This window comes from Trichosporon asahii, assembly GCF_000293215.1.
Source record: "Trichosporon asahii var. asahii CBS 2479 unplaced genomic scaffold scaffold00071, whole genome shotgun sequence".
Lineage (NCBI taxonomy): Eukaryota > Fungi > Basidiomycota > Tremellomycetes > Trichosporonales > Trichosporonaceae > Trichosporon > Trichosporon asahii.
The window spans coordinates 91609-104272 of record NW_014040854.1 but is presented as its reverse complement, the minus strand read 5'-3'; the positions used below and the strand labels follow the sequence as shown (position 1 = coordinate 104272).

Sequence of the window (12664 nt, the reverse complement as noted above, 5' to 3'; positions counted from 1 at the left end):
GGCGGCGGAGGGGGAGGTGGCGGGGGCGGTGCCGCTGCAGGTGCTGTACCCGGCGTCGGCTGAGCATCGGGAGATGGCACGGGAGGCATCTCTGGAACTGGAGGAATCTCCGACGCCCGTTTCTCCCTCTCCTCGGCCTCCGGGGAAGTAGTCCTCCGCCTCGTGAGACGAAGCACGGATAGTTCTGGCGCGCTGCAGCACCTGCGAGGCAAAGCTCGCGCGGCGAACGGGTGCACCGAACGTCATACCAGTCTCCAGCAGAGTCTGGCGGACAGCGTCGGCAACGTCGGGGTCCTCGTCATTGAGCTGCACGATAGCTGGAGCCGAGACATTGCGGTGGCTGACACGGTGCCTGATCTCCTCGAGGAAGCGGGGAGGCAGGGCGGGCTTCTTGGACGAACGGAGAGCGGACTTCTCGTGGATGGGCGGGGCGCTGGCGTCCTGCGAGCGGCGGGCCTCGGTAGACGAACCACCGGCTTGAGGTCCCTGTCCGGAGATAACTCGGTCGGCGCCAGAGTCGAGAGACTGCTGGATCTGCGCTCGGATGCGCTCCTCGGGCGACTCGATGTGCTGCGACGAGCGTGAGCCGCTGCGCGAGTGTGAGTACACCTTGGAGCCACGAGACAGGCGAGCACCAGGAGAGCCGCCAGCAGCGACGGCAGGGTCGCGGGACAGCGCCTTCTGAGCTCGGGAGGCACGCTTCTTGCGGGCCTCGAGCAGACGAGACTCTGAGTGCTGGCCCTTGATACCCTCCAGGATCTCCGCGTCGTCGCTGTCGTAGTCATCTTCCGAGCCGCCTTCGAAGGTTTCGTTGTCGCTAGCAACGGCGTCTCCGTCCTCGGCCTCGCCCTCGGCACGCGAGCCTGCCTTGCTAGGGCGGCGCTTCTTACGGCCCTCCAGTTTCTGGATAGTCTTCTTACGTTCCCACTGTTCGCGGAGCTGGTGGATCAGCTTCTCGCGGTTGATGGGGCCGTTGGTCATGGACTGGACCTGGTCGAGGTGGTTGGCTTCGCGGAGCATGTTGAACAGCTCCTGGACGTAGAGCTCGAGGTCGTTGATGCGGTTGTCGTAGTCCTTGCGCATGCCGCTCATCTGGTCCTCCAAGCTCTGCGTCGCAGCTCGGGATCTCCGGAGTCGCTCCTCGAGCTCGGCAATCTGCGCCTTCAGACGTCCAACAAGGCCCTGGTCTCCAGCAGCAATCTCGTCCTGGAGATCAGCTTTCTCGCGCTCCATACGCGCGAGCTTGGCTCGGATTTCGCGAGTTTCGGATTGAGAGTCTTGCAGCTGTTGCTGATCGAAGAAGCGGCCGAGGACATGCGGGATCGACTGGCCGAACGCGCGCGTCCAGTCCTGGTTGAGCTCGGGAGAGTCGTGCATGACGACATTCTGAACCAGCTGATCGATGAGCTGGTACATTCGGTTCTTCTCCTCGCCCTTCTCCTTGATCAGCAGCATGTGGCGCATAGTGTCGACAAAGTAGGATCCGGCAACGGTTCCATCGGTTTCGCGCAGAACAGCATGGATGACCTCATTCGGCGTGTTGAGAGCCTGAATGGGCTGCGAGTTCTTCTCGGCGGACAGCTCACGAAGGTCCGTGGCGTGCTCCTCCTCGTAATCCTTGATCGACTTGGTGATGTCGGGGTTCTTCCACTCCTTGAGCAGACTGAACACCTTTGGCAGCTTGGCGAGATCCAGCTGGTTACGGACCGACACGCGAGCGCGGGTGTCGCTCGCCGATGCGAGACCAGACGCGAGCAGGACCATGGTAAGCTGTGCGTTAGTTGCTGGCCCAGGGCTTAAAACTTACGCAGTAGTCGTTAATCTGGACCTGGTCCATGCCCTTGGTTAGCTGTCCTTGGCCGACAGTAGAACCCATGCGACCGCGGTGGTAGACAAAGTCCTCGGTCTGGCGCAACCAAAGCTCAAACTTGGACACCTTGTGGCTTAACGAGTTGTGCTTCTTGTTGTGCTCGCTCTCCAGAGCGTCGAACGCGCGTAACACAAGCGCAAGTCCTCGACGGTCTGGCGACGTCTGGTCATGCCAAGCGAAGAACGTGAGGATCTCTGCGGCAACCTTGCGCGTGGGCGGGTTGGGCGAGAGCAGCGACTTGGCAATAGCTTCGATGACTGGAGGGTTGTGCAGAGCATCATTAACGCCAATCTGAGAGAACGTCAGTGCGACTGACCCAAACACGCCATCATCAGATGGCCATCACTGTGACTCACAACGTTGTTCAGCGAGCACTTGAAACACTTCAGTGTCTCTAACTCCAGACTGTCGTCTCCCGGGTTGTAGAACTTGCCGTCCTTGGCCTGTACACCGCTGAGGTACTTGGCGAGAGCGACCTGTCCTTTGAGCGAGAGGAAGTGCTGGACCCAACTGGAAGTGTCAGTGCTGTGTCATGTGCCAGTGAAGAAGAAACTCACTCGGCTGCGTTAGACCGGATGCTGACGTTGAGCGTCGTCAGGTCCGACACGGTAATGTCGCGATCCAGCATCTTGCGCACGATGTACTCGGGCTGGCTGCGGTCGACAGTGCGAGCTTGCGACCGCGGTCGTCCCGATCGAATGGCCTCGATCTCCTTGCGCTGCTGCTTCCTCGCCTTCTCCCACTTGGCTTTGCGGTCAGCCTCCACCATCTGCCACTTCGTGTCGATCGGCAGCGTTGCTGTCGCCCGGGCGACCGCCGAGTTGACGGAAGCCTGTTGTGTCATCGAGTTGCGAGTCGACAGTGATCCAGCGTGGTCCAGATTACGGCTCTGCACGAGGTCGAAGAACAGCCGGTCGATCTCTTCGTTAGAGGGTCGAGGGAAGTGGAACTCGTTGGGGACACGGTCACCCTGCTGCCCGCTGGCAGTTCTCGAAGACTGAACCGTGTGGTGCGAGGACAGCGAGTGGTTGGAAGCCGCATAAGACGAAGCGACCGAGCCGCTGAGGTTGGCCGTCGTAGTCGAGTGGCCGCTGATGGTCGAATAAGCGGAGCCTGTGGGAGCAGGCGTCGATCGTCCCGTCGTAGCACCAGGGGTCGAGTGCCCCGAGTTGGCCGAGTGTCCAGACATGGCGGAGTGAGTCGACTGGACAGAGTAAGACTTGGGTAATGGGTTGCTTTTGTTGTACGACGTGGTGGGTGCGGCGGACGTGCCTGTCGCAAAGTTGCCACTGGGGACTAAGGATATCGAAGACGACGAAGGCGCGGGCGCGGTCTGGTTGTAGGAAGTCGCAACCGACACTGTCGACGAGTTTGCTCCGGCATTCGACAGAATCGGGTTGTTGCTTGCGGAGCGCTTCGACTTGGACGGCGTCCGAGGAGGCTGTGCTGGCGACGATGAAACCATCTTGACGGACGGCTGGCGCGTGGAACCGCCGGGAGGAGGAGTGGAGGCCAGCGAGCGAGCCTGCGACGACGGCACCGAGGGAGCAGAAGACGCAACAGATGGCGTGATAGACGGCGTGATCGAAGGAGCGATTGAAGGTGCGATAGAAGGAGCGATGGAAGGAGTTGTTGAGGGAGGACGCATGGGTACCGTGTTGGTCGGAGGCGTTGGAGGCACGGACGAAACCCCTGTCGCTGCGGATGAGCCGCTCGCCGCAGTCGGAGTCGGTACCGGCACTGTGCGGATGCTGCTCTTGCGTTCGCGCTCTGCGGGAGTGATCGACGGCGTCGGGCCGGTGGTGGACGAGATGGACGAGCCGGGAGTCGACGTGTGGACAGCCCGAATGCTGCTCTTCCGCTCCCTCTCACCAGCGGGAATCGGTGGTGCAGACACAGCTGAAGGAAGAGTCGATCCCGCTCCAACGGCAGGTGACGATGGAACCGCCCTAATGCTGCTCTTGCGCTCGCGTTCTCCTGGCGTGACGGGAGGCGGCGGGGGAGTCGGGTTGGAGGAGGGGAATGTGGAGGCTGGTTGTTGTTGCGATGTTGAGCTTGCCGAGTTGGTGGAGGGTACTACCCGGATACTGCTCTGACGCTCCCGCTCGCTGGGCTGCAGTGTCGGTACCGGCGAAGGGAGAGGCGGCTCGTCTGCTGGGGTCGACGACTGCACGATGCGAATGCTGCTCTGGCGCTCGCGCTCACCACCGGCGTAGCTGTTCTGGCGATCCCGGTCGATGCTGGCAAAGCTGCTCTGGCGCTCGCGGTCAATGCTAGCGAAGCTGCTCTGGCGCTCGCGATCGATGCTGGCGAAACTCGGCTGGCGATCCCGGTCAACGCTGGCGAAGCTAAGCTTGCGATCCCGCTCGTTGCTGGCGACGCTTGAGACCTTGGACGACGTCCTTGCAGCCGACTGTGCTGGAGGAGCAGGCGCAGTTCCGGCTCCAAGAGAAGCTTGACGCGATGGAACGTTGAGGTTGTGCGAGCCCGAGCCCCTGGACGTGTCGGCGGCGCTTGACTGGCCTTCCGGCTGCTGGGTGGTCGCAGTGGTTCCAGCGTGGGCGCCCGATTGCTGCTGGCTGTGTGACGATCGTGACTGGCTTGGGACCTGCTGAGAAGGGTGACTCGGGAGTGGAGGCGGGGGCATGGACGACGCCGCCGAAGCAGCGCTCGGGGTCCGTTGCACTGAACCTGCAGAGTTGACCGTAGAGGTTGTGCTGAATGTGCTGAGCGTGCTCGGGTTGCGCTGCAGCTGGGACGAGAGCGAATTTGAGCTTGGTTGCCGCTGAAGGACCGAGCCAACCGATAACTGCGATCCCCCGCTAGGGTTGCGCTGTAACGATGGCGGCTGGTGACCGTTGTGGTGGAAGGAGGAGGGAGGAGGGCCGCCGGCGAGATGCGAGTGCTGGTGATGCGGCGAGTGCTGAGACACGAGACTGGTCGTCGAGTAGGTTGGCGACGTGTGACCGCCGCCCATGATCTGCCCGACGCCGACGCCCGTTGAGACATGTCCTGGTGGAGGTGTGAACGGCAGCGACGCGTACGAGCCAGCAGACGTCGGAATCGCGCGAGAACCACTGGGAAGGACGCCAGAGTTGGAGCCGAAAGACGACTTTGTCAATGTCGGGTACCGTCCGAGCTCGTCGTTGGGCTTGTGAATCGTGTCGGCTACCGTTGAAGCCGAGGTCATCGAGGTCATGACCGAAGCATTGTCAGAGCTTCGCCTAGCGCGTCCGTACCCTCCAAACTCCGAAGTGACGTTCAGGCTCGACGGCGACCGATGCTGGTAGGGCGAGAAGCTGCCGTTGTTGTCCTCGTAGCTGGAGGCCATGTCCTCGGTCTCCTGCACGACGAACTGGTGCTCCTCGAGGTACTGAGCATAGCCATTGCCGTGCATGCCTTGGGACGGAGCCGAGGGCGACGGCGGGACGGCCATTGGGCGCGACGTATATGAGTGTGAATGTTGCTGGTACTGGTGATCTGTTCCTCGCGGGGTCTCGATGGTGGGGCTCGTCGACTGTTTATGGGATGTCGAGGAGCTGCTGGTGGTGGAAGCAGAAGTCCTGGCGCTCTGGCGGGACTTGTGCTTATTCGGTGTTCTGTTGCCAAAGAACGATGCCATTTCGAGTAGACGACGACGAAGTCGGACGCGCGCGGGCTAAACCTCGGGGCGACTGGGTGTGTACCTGTGGACGAGACTGTGTACAGGGAGTGGAGAGGGAAAGGGATAAGGGTTTGTCGGATGAAGCAGACTGGGGCTCACGCGCTCGCGCGGTGCGCCATCTTCCTGGCTTGAGGCTGAGAAACGAGTGGTGAGTGAGAAAGTTGTGTTGAGATGAAGACGGTGCAGGTGTCGGCTTGATTCGTTTGTCCTAGCGCGAGGGATGGGTGGTTGAATGAATGGGAGTGTGGTTTGGTAGAAGGGTCGTTTGGTTGTTGTACGCGATGTTGTAGATGGGATGCCGTGATGTAGATGGTTGTGATCGATAGTTGAGGTCTAAGGGAGTGTCTTTGTCGATGAGGGACGGGTGTGATGTGGGATGTGATGAGGAGAGGATGAACGGCGAACGTTGGGTGCGGCTTGAGGCTAGGGCCGGGAGGGGACAGGAACATAGTCTCGCAGCTAACGATTCTCTTACATGATGCCACGACGTGCACGGATCGAGCGCGTCCTGAACCACCACCCACCGAACCCTCCACCCGCCCTAACCGTCCTGACCTCTATCCTCAGCCGGGACCATTTCATCGCTGATTCCATCGACCTCCAACTTCATCTACTCATCATCCACCATGGCCTCCTACGACGACATACAAGGCGCATGGGGCCCGCCGACAGCCCCCGCCACCCAATCAGCCGACGCCGACGTCTCCGTCGCCGACGCCATCCAGAAGGAGAAGATGATTAAGGACTGTCTCAACCTCCGCGATGGCCTCCGCGGCCTCCTCGTCCGCATCACAGAGGTCCAGGCCGACGCCGACAAGCTCGCAAAGGACAACGAGTTCCTCGGAACGTACATTGACAACCTGTGAGTTTGGCTGAGGTTTCTCCGTATATGCATGTCCGAGCGTAAGCAGAATGCGAGGGCCGAGCGAAAGAATGTGTCGGTCTTCTTGTCTGACCGCCGCGCGGGGAATGCCCAGGCCCGTCTGCCGGCGCTCGGACCGCTCTCCCTTTGCCTATCGGCCATTGCGTGAAAGCGTTAGATGCGCATGCGTGGGCCAGACCCACAGTACCCACTGCATCTACCTAATGGCACGACGACTGACGCACAGGACCCGCAACACGGTCGTTGCCGCGGGACAGAACCAGAAGCGCTGAGCAGAGCCAGCGCGCCAGCAGAGCCTCCATAGGTAGCGGTCACCACGGCCCTGCGCGGTCATCGCCCCCGCCATTTGTGCATACCTCGAGGCCGCGTTAGACGTTTCAGCCTACGCTCCCTCCTCGGTCTCCCCTTCCGCAACTTGTTGTATCCATAGCCATTTGATGTACATAGCATATAATCAGTCCACGAGGGTAACTGCTCAGCTCAGCTGGCAGTGAGATAACAGGCCCTGGATGATGATGCTCTGGAACAGGCACTGCAACGGCCGGAGTTGCACACAGGCCGATGTGCATGATGTGAAGCAACTGGAATCATGCAGTGCCGCTTGTGCTGACGCGTGCAATGTGCTAATGAGCGGTCTGTTGTGCAGCTAGAGCGCTATGCTAGATAGTAGGCTGCCCGCATCCCCGCCAATGTCGAGACGTGTCTCGCGTGTCGACCTCCACCGGACCTCCACACGTCACGAGCCTTCCCTCTGTTGTTCCACCCCAGACAATCCAAGACTCTCCCACTCCCACCTCCAGTCTTCACCTTCGGGGCCATGTCGTACTACCTGGCCATAGTCAGTCCGCTCGACACGCCCCTCTTCGAGCTGCAGTTCTCCTCCGCGCGGCCAACCTCGACCTCGTCCGCACACTTCGTCTCCTGGTCCACCTTCACGGGACACAATGGCTCGGACTTGACGCAGAGCCAGACGCAGCAGGTCGCCCAGCAACAACAGCAGGAACAGCAGCAGCAGCAGGCCAACCTGGTGCTTGGGGGCGGGGAGAAGTATGTTCTCCAGATGATTGCGCATGCGGCGTTGGACTCTGTCGAGGAGGTCGCAGATGGAACGGGGAGCTTGTGAGTAGCACTGAGCCGAGTGACAGAGCGCCGACAGGCGCGATTGTGTACTGTGGTCTTCTCTCCAGAGCCTTGTCCGGGGTTGTGACGGATACAAGGATGCAGGAAGCTATATAAATGCCCATGAGCTAACAGACAGGTATCTGAAAGCCGTCGACCGGCATAACGAGTGGACCGTGTCCGCCTTCCTCGCGACAAATGGTGGGTCCTTCTCAGCTGCATACTGCACCACTTTGTGAGCTGACGAGCAGTCAAACTGATCCTGCTGCATGATACGAAGAACGACGACGGCATCCGGCTATTCTTCGGCGAGGTGTGGGAGCTGTACACCAAGGTGAGCACAAGAGCTGAAGCGATATTTAGCAGCTAACGACCAGGCCGCGCTCAACCCCTTCCACACGGTCAACACGCCGATCCGCAATCCCCTGTTCGAGACAAAGGTGCGAGCGGCCGCGAAGCGCTTCTTGTAGTTGTATGCATTAGACTGAGGTTGATAATCTACAGGGCTGGAGGGATTGATGGCTGGATGCCATGTGTATAATCGACGGTTATGACTGACGCGAGTGGTCTGTCGATAGCTGACGATAGCTGAAAAGTGACAAGCGTCGGGGGCCACAAAGGAAGGCAGGCGGAGACAGGAGGGTAAATGGCGGCAGAGAGAGCGAGAGGAGCGTGGTGTGCTGAGCGGGCAACTGGCTTGCCGTCGAATGTATCTAGCGGATCCTCTGAGGAATGACTGCTGCAGACGATGCACTGCGAGGTCACGCTTGCCTGCTCCTGCACTTGATCAGCGGGACTGATTCGTTACAGACCTCAAGTTGCATTGCAGCTCGGGTGCCAGGATTCAGGAGCAGCCTTGACATTGCGGACCACAGCCCTCCCAATCTCTCTCGTCACTGCTCTTTCACTCTCGTCACTGTCTCGCCTTTGCCCTCCCCCTCTTCCATCCGTCACCGACCAATGGACAAACACATGCACGTCGCACACGTGGATCTTGATATAATGCATGCTATCTTGCTTTCTAAACGTTTTGGGTTGTTGGCTTAGGCAAACTCCTTAGCCGAACCGGAGATGAGCAGGCCGACTGTTTCGTCAGTTCTTAGTCCACTGCTGTAAACTCACCAATAAGGCCAAAGAGACCGAGGACCGAGCCAAAGATCTGTACACGTCGTCAGCTACTCCGTGAAGCACGTAGCTTGAAATTGGCTTACCTCGATGATGAGAATCTTGACGAAGAGAGAAGGGTCAGTCGCGTCCGAGATGGCGGCAGTCGAGCCCGAGATGCCGACGCAGAGACCGCAGAGCAGGTTGCAGAGGCCGACCGTGAGGCCGCCCCAGAAGATGGAGAAGGCTGATTGTCAGCTTGGTGCAAGAATCAGGTAGCTGTGGCGCTATCCTCCTTCTTAGCGCCACACCACACCACTACACTACCACCATCTCGCCCCGACCTCTCCAACTCACCAGTGTAGTAGTTCTGGTCCGCGTCCGGCGTCTTGGACGCCTTGAGCTTCGAAGAGAAGACGATAGCCATGATTAGGCCGTAGATGGCCACCACTATTACGTAAGCGCGATTCCGGGGAGCGTCCTACCTTCACAGAAGATGATCCTGCGGATGTCAGTTGAGGTTTCGTGAGGAGGTGGGATGGAGATGCCACTCGACGGAAGCAAATTCCGACCGCAGATCGCTACTACTCACGAAATCAGGTTCTTGGTGCGGATACGCGGCGCGCGCACTCCTCCGCCGACAATGGACGCGCCAGTGATGAAGATTCCCCTGCGTTGTTAGTTAAGGACGGCGGAAAGGTGAGGTGTTGAAAGTCGGTCGGGTGGCTGGCCGACATTCCGGGTCCGTTTCCGTCCAAAGGATCGGGCTGTCCCACACTTGCTTCGTGTACCCAGTAATAGAAGAGAGATGAGCCCTTGTGGAGCCTTAAGGTGCACTTGAAGCAGAGAAAATGAAAGTCCGAGGAGGCGAAGTCGAAGTCGAAGCCGCAGCGGCCGATCGGAAGAGGTACTCACCATCCCGCGCCGATGACCGAGAAACCGACACAGAGCGCAATACCAACAAGCGCCCAGGCGTACGGAGACGTCTCATGGAGGAACTTTCCAAAGTCGAAGCGGGATCCCTGTCCTGGAAAAGACATCAGCATGAACACTTCCGGAGCGCGATCGAGCTCGCGAACGTGGTTTAGGTGCACACTCTGCGCTCGCTGCCGCGCGCCGGCTGTTTTCAGCAGCATACTCACCAGTGAGGAGCAGGTAGAGACCGTAGACGGTCAAGATGGAGAGACCGACGGTGCCGTAGCCGTAGGTGGTGTAGCCCATGTTGGATGGGTTGAGCCGCTGGAGAGAGATGGGATGGATCCAACGAGATGCGGTGTGCGGTGTGTCGTCAGTCTGTCGTCGGCTTGGAACTCAGGGTTCGGCACGGCTCTGTCGCGTGGCGGTGAGTATTACAGAATTCTAATCGAATGCAGTCTAATGCAGGATTAGACTAACGCATTAGACATTCCTCTGCATGCGAAAGACACGAACGACAGTGTGTGCGATGGAGTCTTCTCAGTGGCGGCTTGCCTTATCGCCCGTCGTCCAGCATATCAGCGTGAGGCTGAGATCTGTCTTGGGCATACCGCACGGGGACAAGCGAGCGCAATTCCCTCTTCTGCGAAGGCAGCATGGCCGTTGCTGTCCTTCCTTTGTTGTCAACTGGCCTCCTGACTAGGAAATCGGAAGATCAGTCAGATCGGGGCAGATGCAAGAGCATCGTCGCAAGATAGCGAGGACCGCTGATCGTAAGCCGCATGCCTGAGGGACAGCGGCGCAGAGCCGTGTCGGCCTTGCTTCCCTGTGACTTGGAGTCCAAATCCGGCATGCCTGGCTGCCGCACACGACACACCCCTCCGGCCACTGCTGTGTGTCACTCATTGTTGTACCAGATGTTGTCGCATGAGTGACAATGGTAGACAAGTCACCCTCTCGCTCTTCCTCAAGATTCGGGAAAGCTATGGAGCTGGCTCATCAGCCAAAGAGGGCGAGCGATTGTTGACATGTTTTGTATTAAGGCGTAATGAGATTATCGTAATGCCATTTAGAAAAGGAGTTGATGTCATAATTACCCTGACTATTGACGGACCCACAACCGCGATCCAGTGACGAGTGACGCTCACACTCGCCCCCAGACAACCAAGCCCAAGCACCAACAGACCACGCTTGTTGCTTTGTTCACTTCCTCCTTGTCGCCGCCAACGATACTCACATCGATACCAACCCCTCACTCGACCACCGTCGTCTTGCACGCACCACGCGTACAGCCCTTTTACCCACTCTGACGCGGCCCCACTGATTCCCACCCGGCATGAGCAACGCCGACGACAAAGCCAACGCCCCTGCCTCCCCCTCGACGCCGGCTGCGACCGCACCAGCATCAAACGAGACGCCTCCTCGCGGTATGTCCCCTTTTGCCACCTTTAGCACACCATGCTGACGTCCTCTGCAGAATCGATCTCGCTCAAGCGTGGACGAGAAGGCTCCGTTGTTCGTACCGTGCTCATGCGCATTTCGGCGCGCGCAGACGCTCCATTGCATATTTAGCTGACAGTAATTTAGGACCCTCAAGCCGCCCCCGTCGCGCCGATACCCCCTAAGAAGAACCGCTTAGAAGGGGACGTGCTGACCCGTTCTGATACGAAGGACTCCGATCTTGTCGCCGACGTCGCTGAGACACCTGGGCGGGATAACGAGGCGCACAGCGATGAGGACAGCAACGGCTCGGCAAAGGGTGACGGCGAGCCAGCAGCCGCCAACAAGAAGGAGGGGCAGACTGTGAAGGAGGTTCGTCGCAAGGTCGAGGAGATGAACTGGAAGGAGGGCGAGAAGCCGAACGCTGCTGCCGCCGCTCCCTCTGAGGAGAAAGAGGAGGAGCCTGAGAAGAAGAGCGAGGAGGGCAAGGACGACGACTGGGTGCAGGTTGATAAGAGCGAGGCCAAGGACGACGAGGAGTCGACGCTTAAGCGCAAGGCCGAGGTCGACGCCGAGGGCGACAAGAAGCGCAAGTCGACATCTGTGAGTTGCTCTTTGCATTCCTCCCCGTGAGCCTGGAACTGACATCAACAGCCTGCGCCTCCAGAACCTGCCGCGGCTGAGCCCCCGAAGAAGCCCCAGGCGACCTTCGGCGCCTTTTCGTCCAAGTCGTCACCTTTCGCTGCTGCCTAAGGCAGCAAGTCATCTCCTTTCGCCGCCGCGGCTGCGAGCTCGTCACCGTTCGGCGCTGCTGCCGCCAAGCCCAACGCTCTCGACAGTGGCTCCTCGACCCCGAATGCACTTGACACGGCCGCGAAGAAGCCCTCGGCCTTTGGATCGTCCGGTTTCGGCAGTTTTGCGTCCACGTCGAGCCCGTTCGCGAAGAAGCCCAGCACGACTGAGGAGAAGAAGACTGAGACGTCGACGAGCTTCGGCGACATCCTGAAGGAGAAGGGCGACGCGGTCGAGGAGAAGAAGATCCAACTGGACAAGCAGGACAGTGAGTGTGCATCGCGTCGTGTGATCAGCGGTGGCTGGAACAGGCGTGTTTGGACCCAAGCAGGGCGCTGACATTTCAGTTCCCACCGGAGAGGAGGAGGAGGACACGATCTACCAGACGCGCTGCAAGCTGTACGCACTCGACGACCAGGGCGGCTGGCGTGAGCGCGGAGTCGGCAATCTCAAGCTTAACAAGCACAAGGCGACCGAGGCCGCCCGGCTTGTCATGCGCTCCGAGGGCGTGCTGCGCGTCATCCTGAACGCGTCGCTGTACGTCGGCATGACCTGCCTCGAGGACGGCAAGCATGTGCGGACGACAGTCTTTGAGGGCAAGGACAGGACCTTCATCACCATCAGGGTAAGCTTATTCTTTGCTGCCTTGAAGCTGACATCAGACTGCAAACCCCAAGGTCGCGGCCGAACTCGCCTCGGCGATCCACGAGCACACGCCTCTGCAGTCCAAGGCGAACACGAAGAGCCCCAGCCCGCAAAAGACCACCACCACGTCGGCCGAGGACGCTGTCTGACCTAGTATTAAGACATATATATGCATGTAATCACTGGCTGATGGCTGACGTACAACTTGTGCTGAAGAAGTCTAACTATGGAA

At 59.5% G+C, this 12664-nt stretch overlaps 4 protein-coding genes across 4 annotated transcripts; 2 read left to right on the top strand and 2 right to left on the bottom strand.

Annotated features, from left to right (window-relative positions):
• Window positions 1–6160: 6160 nt before the first annotated feature.
• Window positions 6161–6689, top strand: A1Q1_04898 (uncharacterized protein; the record flags this gene model as incomplete). Its single annotated transcript, XM_014321714.1, has 2 exons — window positions 6161–6396; window positions 6644–6689. The coding sequence occupies 2 exons, from the start codon at window positions 6161–6163 to the stop codon at window positions 6687–6689; spliced, it is 282 nt and encodes a 93-aa protein (XP_014177189.1).
• Window positions 6690–8579: 1890 nt separating this feature from the next.
• Window positions 8580–9067, bottom strand: A1Q1_04897 (hydrogen-transporting ATPase; the record flags this gene model as incomplete). Its single annotated transcript, XM_014321713.1, has 4 exons — window positions 8580–8620; window positions 8659–8695; window positions 8748–8887; window positions 8998–9067. The coding sequence occupies 4 exons, from the start codon at window positions 9065–9067 to the stop codon at window positions 8580–8582; spliced, it is 288 nt and encodes a 95-aa protein (XP_014177188.1).
• A 484-nt stretch (window positions 9068–9551) lies between these two features.
• Window positions 9552–9861, bottom strand: A1Q1_04896 (uncharacterized protein; the record flags this gene model as incomplete). Its single annotated transcript, XM_014321712.1, has 2 exons — window positions 9552–9667; window positions 9783–9861. 2 exons carry the CDS (start codon window positions 9859–9861, stop codon window positions 9552–9554), a joined length of 195 nt encoding a protein of 64 aa, XP_014177187.1.
• A 1030-nt stretch (window positions 9862–10891) lies between these two features.
• On the top strand, window positions 10892–12581 carry A1Q1_04895 (uncharacterized protein; the record flags this gene model as incomplete). Its single annotated transcript, XM_014321711.1, has 6 exons — window positions 10892–10982; window positions 11033–11070; window positions 11143–11598; window positions 11758–12055; window positions 12135–12412; window positions 12465–12581. The coding sequence occupies 6 exons, from the start codon at window positions 10892–10894 to the stop codon at window positions 12579–12581; spliced, it is 1278 nt and encodes a 425-aa protein (XP_014177186.1).
• Between the last annotated feature and the right edge of the window lie 83 nt (window positions 12582–12664).